The sequence below is a fragment of the Arachis ipaensis genome, chromosome B07, assembly GCF_000816755.2.
Source record: "Arachis ipaensis cultivar K30076 chromosome B07, Araip1.1, whole genome shotgun sequence".
Classification (NCBI taxonomy): Eukaryota; Viridiplantae; Streptophyta; class Magnoliopsida; order Fabales; family Fabaceae; genus Arachis; species Arachis ipaensis.
Genome location: NC_029791.2, coordinates 58388774 through 58403627, shown reverse-complemented (window position 1 = coordinate 58403627; position 14854 = coordinate 58388774). Strand labels below are relative to the sequence as shown.

The window sequence follows — 14854 nt, the reverse complement described above, 5'->3', positions numbered from 1 at the left end:
CCAAGTTATTTGGTAATGAAACTTGGGAGGATGAACCTCCATTGCTCATCAATAAACTGAATGCTTTGGTTCAACTGAAATTACCTCAAAAGAAATCGGATCCCGAAAGGTTCTTAATTCCTTGCACCATAGGCACCATGACCTTTGAGAAGGCTCTATGTGACCTTGGTTCAAGTATTAATCTCATACCACTCTCTGTAATGGAGAAACTATGGATCTTTGAGGTACAAGCTGCAAGAATCTCACTAGAGATGGCAGACAAATCAATGAAACAGGCTTATGGACTTGTAGAGGATGTCATAGTGAAGGTTGAAGGCCTTTACATCCCTGCTAACTTCATAATCCTAGACACTAGGAAGGATGAGGATGAATGCATCATCCTTGGAAGGCCCTTCCTAGCCACAGCAAGGGCTGTGATTAATGTGGACAGAGGAGAGTTAGTCCTGCAACTGAATGAGGACTACCTTAGGTTTAAGGCTCAAGGATCTTCTTCTATAAACATGGAGAAGAAGCATGAAAAGCTTCATCCAATTCTCTCCATAAAGAGTCAAGCAGAGCCCCCACATTCAAACTCTAAATTTGGTGTTGGGAGGCCACAATCATGCTCTGAGTGTCTGTGAAGCTCTATAAGAGCTCACTGTCAAGCTATTGACATTAAAGAAGCACTTATTGGGAGGCAACCAAATATTATTTATCTATGTTAATTACTTTTTCATTTTATTTTCCATTGTTATTTTATGTTTTCTTTAGGTTGATGATCATGTGGAGTCATAAAAATAGCTGCAGAATTAAAGCGAAATAAAAAACAGCATAAAAAAAATAGCACACCCTGGAGGACAGGCTTACTGGCGTTTAAACTCCAGTAAGGATAGCATAATGGGTGTTTAACGCCCAGTCTGGCAGCATTCTGGGCGTTAAACGCCAGAATTGGCAGACAGACTGGCGTTTAACGCCAGAAAAGGGTGTATGGCTGGCGTGAAACGCCAGAAAGGGGCATCAGCTTGGCGTTTAACGCCAGGAAAGGCAGCAGAGCTGGCGTTAAATGCCAGAAATGGCACACAGAGTGCGTTTAAACGCCAGAAAGGTGCAGGGACCAGAATTCCTTGACACCTCAGGATCTGTGAACCCCACAGGATCCCCACCTATCCCAACTCACTTTTTCTCCTTTTCACACCTTTCCATAACACTCTTCCCCAAAATAACCTCGACCAATCACCTCCATTTCTCTTCCAAAACCATCATACAACCCACCTACCCCCACCCATTCAAATTCAAACCATCTCCCTCCCAAACAACCCCTATTACAAGAATTTCCTCTCCACTCCACTCCTATATAAGCCCCTCATCACTCCTTCATTTTCATACATCATAACCACCTAAAACCCCCTTGGCCGAACCATTCACACACCTCCATCTCCTCCATATCTTCTTCCTCTAATCTTTTCTTTCTTCTTTTGCTTGAGGACGAGAAAACCTTTTAATTTTGGTGTAGAAAAAAAGCTCCGCTTTTTGTTTTTCCATAACCATTAATGGCACCTGATGAGCGGATAATTTATACCCTTTTTGGCATTGTTTTTACATAGTTTTTAGTATGTTTTAGTTACTTTTTATTATATTTTTATTATTTTTTATGCAAAAATTACATTTCTGGAATTTACTATGAGTTTGTGTGTTTTTTTATAATTTTAGGTATTTTCTGGCTGAAATTAAGGAACCTGAGCAAAAATCTGATTCAGAGGATGAAAAAGGACTGCAGATGCGGTTGGATTCTGACCCTCCTGCACTCGAAGTGGATTTTCCGGAGCTACAGAAGCTCAATTGGCACGCTCTCAATTGCATTGGAATGTAGACATCCTGGGATTTTCAGCAATATATAATAGTCCATACTTTGTCCGAGATTTGATGGCCCAAACCGGCGCTCAAAGCCAACCTAAAACTTTCTTGTGTAAAATGCCCAAACTGGCACCAGAATTGGAGTTAAACGCCCAAACTGGCACCCAAGCTGGCGTTTAACTCCAGGAACAGCCTATGCACGTGAAAGCTTCAAAGCTCAGCCCAAGCACACACTAAGTGGGCCCCGGAAGTGGATTTCTGCACTATCTGCACTTAGTTACTTATTTTTTGTAATCCCTAGTAACTAGTTTAGTATAAATAGCACTTTTTACTATTGTATTCAGATCTTTTTACATACTTTATCATACTTTGGAGACCATTGTTCATGTTTTGGAGGCTGGCCATTCGGTCATGCCTAGACCTCTTTCACTTATGTATTTTCAACAGTGTAGTTTCTACACCCCATAGATTAAGGTGTGGAGCTCTGCTGTTCTTCATCAATTAATGCAATTACTACTGTTTTCTATTCAATCACGCTTGATTCTATTCTAATATACTCACTCGTACTTCAATCTGGTGAATGATATGATTCGTGACACTCATCATTATTCTCAATTCTATGAACGCGTGCCTGACAATCACTTCCGTTCTATCTGAGCTCAACGTAGTCATTGGGCAACAGCTTGAGTGCGTATCTCTTGGGTATCTAATACAGGGATCGAGTCCGTGAGATTAGTATCTTCGTGGTATAGGCTAGATCTAATTGGCACTATTCTTGGGATCCGGAAAGTCTAAACCTTGTCTGTGGTATTCCGAGTAGGATCTGGGAAGGGATGACTGTGACGAGCTTCAAACCTGCGAATGTTGGGTGCAGCGACAGTGTGCAAAAGGATCAATAGATCCTATTTCGACGCTAGCGAAAACCGACAAATGATTATCCATGCGGTAGCTGTGCCTGGTATTTTTCATCCGAGATGAGAAATCCGACAGTTGATTAGCCGTGCAGAAACTGTAGAGGACCATTTTGATGAGCGGATAATTTATACGCTTTTTGGAATTGTTTTTAGGTAATTTTTAGTATGTTTTAGTTACTTTTTATTATATTTTTATTATTTTTTAAATAAAAATCACATTTATCGACTTTACTATGAGTTTGTGTGTTTTTCTATGATTTCAGGTATTTTCTGGCTGAAATTGAGGGACCTGAACAAAAATCTGATTTAGAGGCTGAAAAAGGACTGCAAATGCTGTTGGATTCTGACATCCCTGCACTTGAAATGGATTTTCTGGAGCTACAGAAGCCCAATTGGTGCGCTCTTAATTGCGTTGGAAATTAGACATCCTGGGCTTTCCAGCAATATATAATAGTCCATACTTTGCCCAAGTTTTGATTACGCAAACGGGCATTTAAACGCCAACTTTCTACCCTATTCTGGCATTAAACGCAAGAACTGGCATAAAATCTGGAGTTAAACGCCCAAACTGGCACCAAAGCTGGCGTTTAACTCCAAGAAAAGCCTCTACATGTGAAAGCTTCAATGCTTAGCCCAAGCAAACACCAAGTGGGCCCGAAAGTGGATTTCTACATCATTTACTCATTTCTGTAAACCCTAGGTTACTAGTTCATTATAAATAGGACCTTTTACTATTGTATTTTCATCTTGGTTATTCTGGTTCCCCCTCTGGGGCCGAAGCCAATAAACCCCATTATCACTTATGTATTTTTAACGGTGGAGTTTCTACACCCCATATATTAAGGTGTGGAGCTCTGCTTTTCTTCATGAATCAATGTAAAGTACTACTGTTTTTCTATTAATTCATGCTTATTCTTATTCTAAGATATTAATTCACACAAAAGAACATGACGAATGTGATGATTATGTGACACTCATCACCATTCTCACTTATGAACGCGTTCCTTACAACCACTTCCATTCTACATGAAAACAAGCTTGAATGTGTATCTCTTGGGTTTCTAATCTAAGATTAAAACCTTCGTGGTATAGGCTAGAATTATTGGCGGCCGTTCCTGAGATCCGGAAAGTCTAAACCTTGTCTGTGGTATTTCGAATAGGATCTGGGAAGGGATGACTATGACGAGCTTCAAACTCGCGAGTGTTGGGTGTAGTGACAAACGCAAAAGGATCAATGGATCCTATTTCAACATGAGTGAGAACCGACAGATGATTAACCGGGCTGTGACAGCGCATTTGGACCATTTTTACTGAGAGGACGGACGGTAGCCATTGACAACGGTGATCCCCTAACATACAGCTTGCCATGGAAAGGAGTATGAATGATTGGATGAAGGCAATAGGAAAGCAGAGGTTCAGAAGGAACAAAGCATCTTCATACGCTTATCTGAAATCCCCCCAATGAATTACATAAGTACTTCTATCCTATTTTATATTTTATTTATATTTTAATTATCAAATCTTCATAACTATTTGAATCCGCCAGACTGAGATTTACAAGATGACCATAGCTTGCTTCAAGCTGGCAATCTCCGTGGGATCAATCCTTACTCACGTAAGGTATTACTTGGACGACCCAGTGCACTTGCTGGTTAGTTGTGCGGAATTGTGAAAAAGAGTTGAGATTACAATTGTGCGTACCAAGTTGTTGGCGCCATTGAGATCACAATTTCGTGCACCAAGTTTTTGGCGTCGTTGCTGGGGATTGTTCAATTTTGGACAACTGACGGTTCATGTTGTTGCTCAGATTAGGTAATTTTATTTTAATTTTAAGCTTTTTGTTTTTGTTCTTTTTATTTACGAAAAATTTTCAAAAAAAAATAAATTATTCTATGACTTCATAATTTTTAAGAATGAATTTTAGAGTTTCAGATGATGCTTTTATCATCACAGGAGCTAATTGATTCCCATCAATTTGGCTGTTGTATGTAATGTCCTACTGAAGCTTGGCTAGCCATGTCTAATCTTTTTAGACTGAAGCTTTAGACTAACATTGCATGATTCCTGGAATTCTTATTAAAAATTTTGAAACCCTTATTTTTCTTTTTCCAAATAATTTTCGAAAAATACTAAAAAAAATTTAATAAAACCATGAAAATCAAAAATAATTTGTGTTTCTTGTTTGAGTCTAGTGTCACATTTTAAGTTTGGTGTTTTGCATATTTTTTATTTTCTTGCATTTTTTAAAAATATATGCATTATGTTCTTCATTGATCTTCAAGTTGTTCTTGATGATTTTATTAGGTTTGATCTTTAAATTCTCTTATTTTTTGTCTTTTGTTGTTTCTCATGTGCATTCTCAATTTGTTAGTGTCTCTAATATAAAAGTTTCTACGTTTGGTATCTTGCATGCATTGTTGATTTGATCTTAGTCTTTCATGATTAGTTTCATTTTGTTGTTGTTCTCTCTCATCATAAAAAATTCAAATTTTTTTTCAAAATTATGTCTTTTCAAGTCAATAATACAGAGAATTGAAGATTCAGAACATACAGCAGAGGAATCACAGAGAAAAAGCTGGGCATTCAAAACGCCCAGTGACGAAGGAAAACTAGCGTTTAAACGCCAGCCAGGGCACCTGGCTGGGCGTTAAACGCCCAAAAGGGTAGCATTTTGGGCGTTTAATGCCAAGACAACACAAGGGAGGTAAGTTAGTTTTTAATTCAAATCTTTTTCAAATCTTCTTCAAAAATCAAACCTTTTTCATTTTTCTTTCCTGTTTTTCGAAAATTTTAAAAGTTTAATTTTCAAAATTTTTTTATTTCATATTTTTGAAATTAATGCTAGCAATTAATATTTTGATTCAAAAAAATTTTCAAGTTGTTACTTGCCTATTAAGAAAGGATCAAATTTTAAATTCTAGAATCATATCTTTTAATTTCTTGTTAGTCAAGTAATCAACTTTAATTTCAAAAAAAAAAATCAAATCTTTTTTTGAATTGATTTTCAATCCTATCTTCTCAATCATATTTTCTCAATCACATCTTTTTCAAAATAATTTTCAATCATATCTTTTTGATTGCCAATTTCAAAATCTTTTTCAAAATCACTTAACCACTTTCTCACTTTTAATTTTCGAAAACCATGATCCACTTTTTCAAAATTCTTCTTAATTATTTTAAAATTTTTAGTTCTATTTAAAAATTGTTTTCGAATATTTTTCCCCCTCCTCACCTTTTTCTATTTATGACTAACACTTCTCCTCCATTAGCAATTCGGACTCATTCCCTCTCTATAAGTTCGAATTCTCCTCTCTACCTCATCCTTTTATTCTTCTTTTCCTCTGACACCTCAAGGAATCTCTATACTGTGACATAGAGGATTCCATACTTTTTTGTTCTCTTCTCTATCATATGAGCAGGAACAAAGATAAAGGCATTCTTGTTGAAGCTGATCCTGAACCTGAAAGGACTCTGAAGAGGAAGCTAAGAGCAGCTAAAGCACAAAACTCTGAAGAGGACCTGACAGAAATTTTTGAAAAGGAAGCAGACAAAACAAACATTGCTGAACCCAACAACAATGGTAGAGATGCAAGGAAGATGCTTGGTGACTTTATTACACCCTTTTTTGACTTCTGTGGAAGAAGCATCTCAATTCCTGCAATTGGAGCAAACAACTTTGAGCTTAAGCCTCAATTAGTTTCTCTAATGCAGCAGAATTGCAAGTATCATGGACTTCCATTGGAAGATCCTCATCAGTTTTTAGCTGAGTTCTTACAAATCTGTGACACTGTTAAGACTCATGGGGTCGACCCTGAGGTCTAAAAACTTATGCTTTTTCCTTTTGCTATAAGAGACAGAGCTAGGACATGGTTGGACTCACAACCTAAGGACAGCCAGAACTCTTGGGAAAAGCTGGTCAATGCCTTCTTGGCAAAGTTCTTTCCACCTCAAAAATTGAGTAAGCTTAGAGTGGAAGTGCAAACCTTCAGACAGAAGGAAGGTGAATCCCTCTATGAAGCTTGGGAAAGATACAAGCAATTGATCAGAAGGTGTCCTTCTGGTATGCTTTCAGAATGGAGTATCATATGCATATTCTATGATGGTCTGTCTGAACTATCCAAGATGTCATTGGACAACTCTGCTGGTGGATCTCTTCATCTGAAGAAGACGCCTGAAGAAGCCCAAGAACTCATTGAAATGGTTGCAAATAACCAATTCATGTACACTTCTGAAAGGAATCCTGTGAATAATGGGACAACTCAGAAGAAAGGAGTTCTTGAGATTGATACTCTGAATGCCATATTGGCTCAGAATAAAATATTAACTTCAAAGGATAAAGTGAGATGCCAAAACTGTTCAGAAGCAAAAAGCTAATAGCCCCGCTCATCTAATTAAGACTGATCTTCATAGATGTTTTCAGAATTTATTATACATTCTCTTCTTTTTATCCTATTTTTTTTAGGTTGCTTGGGGACAAGCAACAATTTAAGTTTGGTGTTGTCATGAGCGGATAATTTATACGCTTTTTGGCATTGTTTTTAGGTAGTTTTTAGTATGTTTTAGTTACTTTTTATTATATTTTTATTAGTTTTTAAATAAAAATCACATTTCTGGACTTTGCTATGAGTTTGTGTATTTTTTTGTGATTTCAGGTATTTTCTGGCTGAAATTGAGGGACTTGAGCAAAAATCTGATTTAGAGGCTGAAAAAGGACTGCAGATGTTGTCGGATTTTGACCTCCCTGCACTTGAAATGGATTTTCTCGAGCTACAAAAGCCCAATTGGTGCACTCTCAATTACGTTGGCAAGTAGACATCCTGGGCTTTCCAGCAATATATAATAGTCTATACTTTGCCCGAGTTTTGATTACGCAAACTGCCGTTTAAACGCCAACTTTCTACCCTATTCTGGCGTTAAACGCCAGAACTGGTATAAAAGCTGGAGTTAAACGCCCAAACTGGCACCAAAGCTGGCGTTTAACTCCAAGAAAAGCCTCTACATGTGAAAGCTTCAATGCTCAGCCCAAGCACACACCAAGTAGGCCCGGAAGTGGATTTCTGCATCATTTACTCATTTCTGTAAACCCTAGGTTACTAATTCATTATAAATAGGACCTTTTACTACTGTATTTTCATCATGGTTATTCTGGTTCCCCATATGGGGCCGAAGCCAATGACCACCATTATCACTTATGTATTTTCAACGGTGGAGTTTCTACACCCCATAGATTAAGGTGTGGAGCTCTGCTGTTCTTCATGAATCAATACAAAGTACTACTGTTTTTCTATTCAATTCATGCTTATTCTTATTCTAAGATATTCATTCGCACAGAAGAACATGATGAATGTGATGATTATGTGACACTCATCACCATTCTCACTTATGAATGCGTGCCTGACAACCACTTCCGTTCTACATGAAAACAAGCTTGAATGTGTATCTCTTGGGTTTCTAATCTAAGATTAAAACCTTCGTGGTATAGGCTAGAATTATTGGCGGCCGTTTCTGAGATTCGGAAAGTCTAAACCTTATCTGTAGTATTCCGAGTAGGATCTAGGAAGGGATGACTGTGACGAGCTTCAAACTCGCGAGTGTTGGGCGTAGTGACAGACACAAAAGGATCAATGGATCCTATTCCAATATGAGTGAGAACCGACAGATGATTAACCATGCGATGACAGCGCATTTGGACCATTTTCACTGAGAGGACGGACGGTAGCCATTGACAACGGTGATCCCCAACATACAGCTTGCCATGGAAAGGAGTATGAATGATTGGATGTAGGCAATAGGAAAGTAGAGGTTCAGAAGGAACAAAGCATCTTCATACGCTTATCTGAAATCCCACCAATGAATTACATAAGTACTTTTATCCTATTTTATATTTTATTTATGTTTTAATTATCAAAACTTCATAACTATTTGAATCCGCTTGAATGAGATTTACAAGATGACCATAACTTGCTTCAAGCCAACAATCTCCGTAGGATCGACCCTTACTCACGTAAGGTATTACTTGGAGGACCCAGTGCACTTGCTAGTTAGTTGTGCGAAATTGTGAAAAAGAGTTAAGATTACAATTGTGCGTACCAAGTTGTTGGCGCCATTGAGATCACAATTTCGTGCACCACATTTTCACTGAGAGGATCTTACAGCTTGCCATGGAAGGGAGCACGTATGGTTGGAAGAAGGCAATAGGAAACCAGAGGTTCAGAAGTAACAAAGCATCTCCAAACGCTTATCTGAAATTCCCACCAATGAATTACATAAGTATCTCTATTTTATTTTATGTTTTATTTATCTTTTAATTATCAAAACCTCATAATCATTAGAATCCGTCTGACTGAGATTTACAAGATGACCATAGCTTACTTCAAGCCGACAGTCTCCGTGACCTTTACTCACGTAAGGTATTACTTGGATGACCCAGTGCACTTGCTGGTTAGTTGTGCAGAGTTGTGTAAAGTGTGAATCACAATTTCGTCCACCAGCACCTAAGGCCAGAGAAACCTCTAGGAAGAGGAAAGGGAAGGCAGTTTCTTCCAACTCTGAGTCATGGGAGATGGAGAGATTCATCTCAAAAGCCCATCACTAGCAAGAGGATGGAGCAAACAAGTGAGCCCGCTCATGGACCTCAACAAGAGCATGAGGAAATTCCTCATCAAGAAATTCCTGAGATGCCTCAAGGGATACACTTTCCTCCACAAAGCTATTGGGAGCAACTCAACACCTCTTTAGGAGATTTGAGTTCCAACATGGAGCAACTAAGGATGGAGCAACAAGAGCACTCCATTATCCTCCATGAAATCAGAGAGGACCAAAGAGCCATGAGGGAAGAGCAACAAAGGCAAGGAAGAGATGTTGAGGAGCTCAAACACTCCATAGGATCTTCAAGAGGAAGAACTAGCCGCCATTACTAAGGTGGACCCATTCTTTAATTTCCTTGTTTATTTTCTTTTCTGTTTTTGGTTTTTATGCTTTATGTTTTGACTATGTTTGTGTCTTCATTACATGATCATTAGTGTTTAGTGTCTATGTCTTAAAGCTATGAATGTTCCATGAATCTTTCACCTTTCTTAAATGAAAAATATTTTCTGAAAAAGAAAAAGAAGTACATGAATTTCGAATTCTATCTTGAAAATAGTTTAATTATTTTGATGTGGTGGCAATACTTTTTGTTTTCTGAATGAATGCTTGAATAGTGCATATTTTTTATAGTGAAGTTTATGAATGTTAAAATTGTTGGCTCTTGAAAGAATAATAAAAAAAAGATAAATGTTATTGATAATTTGAAAAATCATAAAATTGATTCTTGAAGCAAGAAAAAGTAGTGCAAAACACAAAGCTTGCGGAAAAAAAAGAAAAATAAAAAAAAGAAAGAAAAAGAAAAAGCAAGCAGAAAAAGCCAATAGCTCTTTAAACCAAAAGGCAAGAGCAAAAAGCCAATAACCCTTTAAACTAAAAGACAAGGGTAAAAAAAGATCCAAGGCTTTGAGCATTAATAGATAGGAGGGCCCAAAGGAATAAAATCCTGGCCTAAGCGGCTAAATCAAGCTGTCCCTAACCATGTGCTTGTGTCATGAAGGTCCAAGTGAAAAGCTTGAGACTGAGTGGTTAAATTCGTGATCCAAAGCAAAAAAAAGTGTGCTTAAGAACTCTGGGCACCTCTAACTGGGGACTCTAGCAAAGCTGAGTCACAATCTGAAAAGGTACACCCAGTTATGTGTCCGTGGCATTTATGTATCCGGTGGTAATACTGGAAAACAAAATGCTAAGGGTCACGGCCAAGACTCATAAAGTAGCTATGTTCAAGAATCAACATACTAAACTAGGAGAATCAATAACACTATCTGAATTCTGAGTTCCTATGGATGCCAATCATTCTAAACTTCAAAGGATAAAGTAAGATGCCAAAACTGCTCAGAAGCAAAACGCTACTAGTCCCGCTCATCTAATTGGAACTAAGCTTCATTGATATTTTGAAATTTATTGTATTTTCTCTTCTTTTTATCCTATTTTGTTTTTAGTTGCTTGAGGACAAGCAACAATTTAAGTTTGGTATTGTGATGAGCGGATAATTTATACGCTTTTTGGCATTATTTTTAGGTAGTTTTTAGTATGTTTTAGTTACTTTTTATCATATTTTTATTAGTTTTTATGCAAAAATCACATTTCTGGACTTTACTATGAGTTTGTGTGTTTTTCGGTAATTTCAGGTATTTTCTAGCTGAAATTGAAGGACCTGAGCAAAAATCTGATTCAGAGGATGAGAAAGGACTGCAGATGTTGTTGGATTCTGACCTCCCTGCACTCATCTTCTTCCAAGTCGTCGGAGACTAAGTGAGAGTGATAAGGCTTAAGTGGATAGTCTGAAAAAGTTCGGGATTGCCACTTCGAAGATTATGGCTTACATGGCCGGGTAGTCAGGGGGTTATGGGATGCTTCGTTTTACGAAGAGGGTCTGTACAATTATGTTCACAACCAAAGAATAGCACAAATAAACGATGGAGACGCAGTAGCAACGATAAGTTATTTGGAGGGCAAGGCCAACGCTGACATGATAATGGTCGCCAGATATACCAAAACAACAGAGGACAGTCTTGGAAGCCTATTCTAGGCTGATGGGCAGATGATGGTCGATTATCATCTGTTCGGTGACGTGCTTGCATTTGATGCAACATACCGGTCCAACAAGTACAAGAAGCCTCTAGTAGTTTTCTCTGCATCAAATCATCACAGGCAGACGGCAATTTTCGGTTTTGCGTTGCTGGAGGATGAGGAGGTACGTACATATAGGTGGGTGTTGTTGAATATTCTTGATGTCATGGATAACAAGAAGCCTGCCGTTGTGGTCACCAACGGGGATAAAGCCATCCGGGCAGCCATTGCGGATGTGCTGCCTTTAGCCAGGCATCGCCTATGTGGGTGGCACTTGGAAAAAAACTGTGTGCTTAGGGTAAAAGAACCTGAATTTCGAAAGGTGTTCAAGAAGGCAGTTTACGTAAACTTCGATGTTGCGGAGTTTGAGGAGTATTGGAGAACGACTGTAAAGAGTTTAGGGTTAATGAACAATAGCTGGTTCAAAGGCACCTACGATTTAAGAGAGAGTTGGGCAACGGCATATCTACAGAGAACTTTTTGCGCCGGCTACAGGACAACTTCGAGGTGTGAGGGCATAAATGCATTCCTCAAAGGGTTCCTTACGTCGACAAATAGCCTTCTGGAATTGGTTCACAGCTTGGACAGGGTGGTTAAAGATTACCGCAATAATGAGGTCACGGCCCAATTTTATTCGTTATATTACATGCCTGTACTGACGACCGGTCTTGACAAGATTGAGCTATTTGCCTCGAAGATATACACCAGCGTAGTCTTCAAGGAGGTTAGAAAACAAATAAAAGGGGTTGGGAGTTTATTGTTTTTGGGGAAAGACAGCATAAGCACGACGTCCATCTACAAGTTCTCAAGCATGGGGAACCGTCGTATGATCCGCAAGGTGCTTTACGATCCAACTGAGCCGAAGATTGAATGTGATTGTATGATGTGGAACAGCGAAGGTATTCCTTGCTGCCACATATTTTGCATGATGAAATATGAGGGTTTGGAAGAAATCCCACCAGGTTTGATACTGAGGCGGTGGTGTATTGATGCCAAAGAATGGACGGCATCATCAACAGAAGGGACAGCGGGGCATGACAGTCGATTACTAAGGTATGGCACGTTGTGCAGTGCAATGACTGTTGTTGCCAAACTAGCTTCCGATGATGCAGCTAACTGCGAGGGATGCAATAGCTTCTTTGGCACATAGGCTTTAGGCGCAAAGAGGGAACACTATAGACCATGAGGCTGGAATGAGGCAATAGGATGTTGTGGAGGAACCTTCCGTAGCAAAGACAAAGGGAGCCCCTAAACGCCGCAGGGAGACGGGATCCTCCACACAGATCGAGCTTGGTGGGAAGAGGCGTTGCTGCACTTCTTGCGGGCTTCCAGGTCACACGAAGAGGACGTGTCTGTCCGAAAGGGAGAAGAGCCAAGTCGGTCTCCAGGAGGGGCTATCAGCCACGGTCGGGAATTCATCATCGAGAGAGCCCAGTGGGTATCCTAGAGGAACTAGTTCTTCCAAGGTATGTTTCTTGGGTTCGGTTATTTTTTACATACGAATTAGCTATGCATGGTGACATGGACTAGGTTGGTGAAATCAATAATGCTTTCACACACAATGAAAGAGTTTACTTTAGTATATAGTAAGTAGTTATCGTGTCTGTACGATATGTGTTATGACCTAGTGTCTCATCCCATCCCAAACATAAGTACCGGAAATGAGAGTCGACATATCACAATCAAGGAAAAATCCAGCTGCGATTCCTTTTTGTGTGGACGGAGGAACCCATGTTCATGGAACTATAATAGGTGAAATTTAGTGAATAAGCTGGGCATTTACCATGTATCGTTTTCATGAGTTCTATGTGCTTTCGTATAATACTCCTTCGGGAAATCAATTCTGAATTTTTTAGTTTTTGGGTGTATATGTAAATTAAATTATCAGATTCAGATGAAGTGGTATTTCCGTTTGATGAGATATGAAACTAGTGTGTGTTTAGACATACAAAAATGCCGTGTTTATTAAAGGTGATTGAGTAGTTTCATCTAATTTTCTTCCAGGGATGTACCATTTATGTGTAACACATCATTTTTTTTTGAGATTTTTGTGATGATCTAATTTCGTGATTATTGTTGAAGGAAGAGTTATAATTTTTTTGTCCGACTGTATTGAAGATTGAGTGTTGGCTCTTGTGCGTATAACCTTTAGACATAATAAAGGTACAGTTTCAGGTAGAAGGTTCTTACACGCAACTTGAATATAGTTTGTATTGTACAACTGGCATATACATAGTCATTGATGTACCTGGACGGGTACGGTTTCTCGTAGAACGTTGCTTATTTTTTTCAATTGGTTATTGCAACTCTGTATATAATTTATTCTTCAAATTTCTTCTGTTCAGCATAATTTGTTCATCTGGTTTGCAGGCTGCGGAAGGCTACTCTAGACTGGGTATTCCCGGAGGTTCGGGCTCATACATACCAAGTCTCGCCAAACCAAGCGCAACCCAGTCGTACCTACCCCGGATGAATCCAGGGGGTGGTGGTGGCAACTTCTTCCTTCGGGGCCCACACATACAACAATTATTTGCTGCTCCAAGCTGCTCCACACACCATGGGGTCCTTCTTACTCAAGCACCCGCAACAGTGACCTTACCTGAACAAGCTCCTATTTTCTTCATTGATACTAACACAAATCTTGCTGTATCGTTCTCACGGACAACGTGTATTACCAATGTTAAATCTCGTTTCAGAAAGCAATGGGCAAGTCATCGTCCCCCAACAAGTCAGGACATCGAATTTGAAGAACACCATCAGCACTAGTTTACAGGGGACATCTTAAAATCGAGACGGGTTAATCAACGCAAGTTGCGAAAAGGGGCTTGTCTCCCACCATATTCCTATTAAATTCTTACGTAGGAGCTTAAAGGTTGTCCCTTGAAGGGACAACGTGAGTTAGGCGTGGGTTCATGGGGTGGCATTGTATACTTGGACATATATTTTATGCACTGTATTGGAGGTTGTTGTGGTTTTAGTGTTCCCATTCTCAAGATGAGTCTTGTGTCGGCCCTTATGAAATCTTGTATATGGTTGGGTTGTATTAAGTTAAATTTATATGAATTTTATAATTAAAGGTTTAACTATAGGATGTCGTAAATGATGATGAATTGTGGCTATCCTTTTTGTTATAAATATTGGCAGGTTTATTGTTAATGTAGAGGAATGATGAAAGGTTAGCTTCCTTCGGCGGTGTCGGTTCTAAACATAGCTGATTCCCTTATTATAATGCTACAAATATGTTAAAACACGTAATGAACAAATTCAATAGGGGTGTTATTCATGGGGACTACCTTGTCAAAGTTGAAAGAAAATTAAGATAACTGCATGAACCCATGTGGTGGGCGAGATCGAGGTTATTCACAATGCGTAACTATTTCTATGTGCAATAAGTAAGGCACATGAGGAATTAGTAATATGATTAGTAGCCGATGTTCGTTAATGCCAAC

General features: G+C 38.9%; 1 protein-coding gene across 1 annotated transcript; it reads left to right on the top strand.

Moving 5' to 3' along the window:
* LOC107607319 (protein FAR1-RELATED SEQUENCE 5-like) lies at nucleotides 11380-12555 on the top strand. The gene has a single exon (XM_016309286.1). It carries the CDS (start codon nucleotides 11380-11382, stop codon nucleotides 12553-12555), a length of 1176 nt encoding a protein of 391 aa, XP_016164772.1.

Excerpts from the sequence above, each read along its gene's own strand:
- LOC107607319 (XM_016309286.1), top strand. The coding sequence starts at position 11,380 with ATGGTCGATTATCATCTGTTCGGTGACGTGCTTGCATTTGATGCAACA.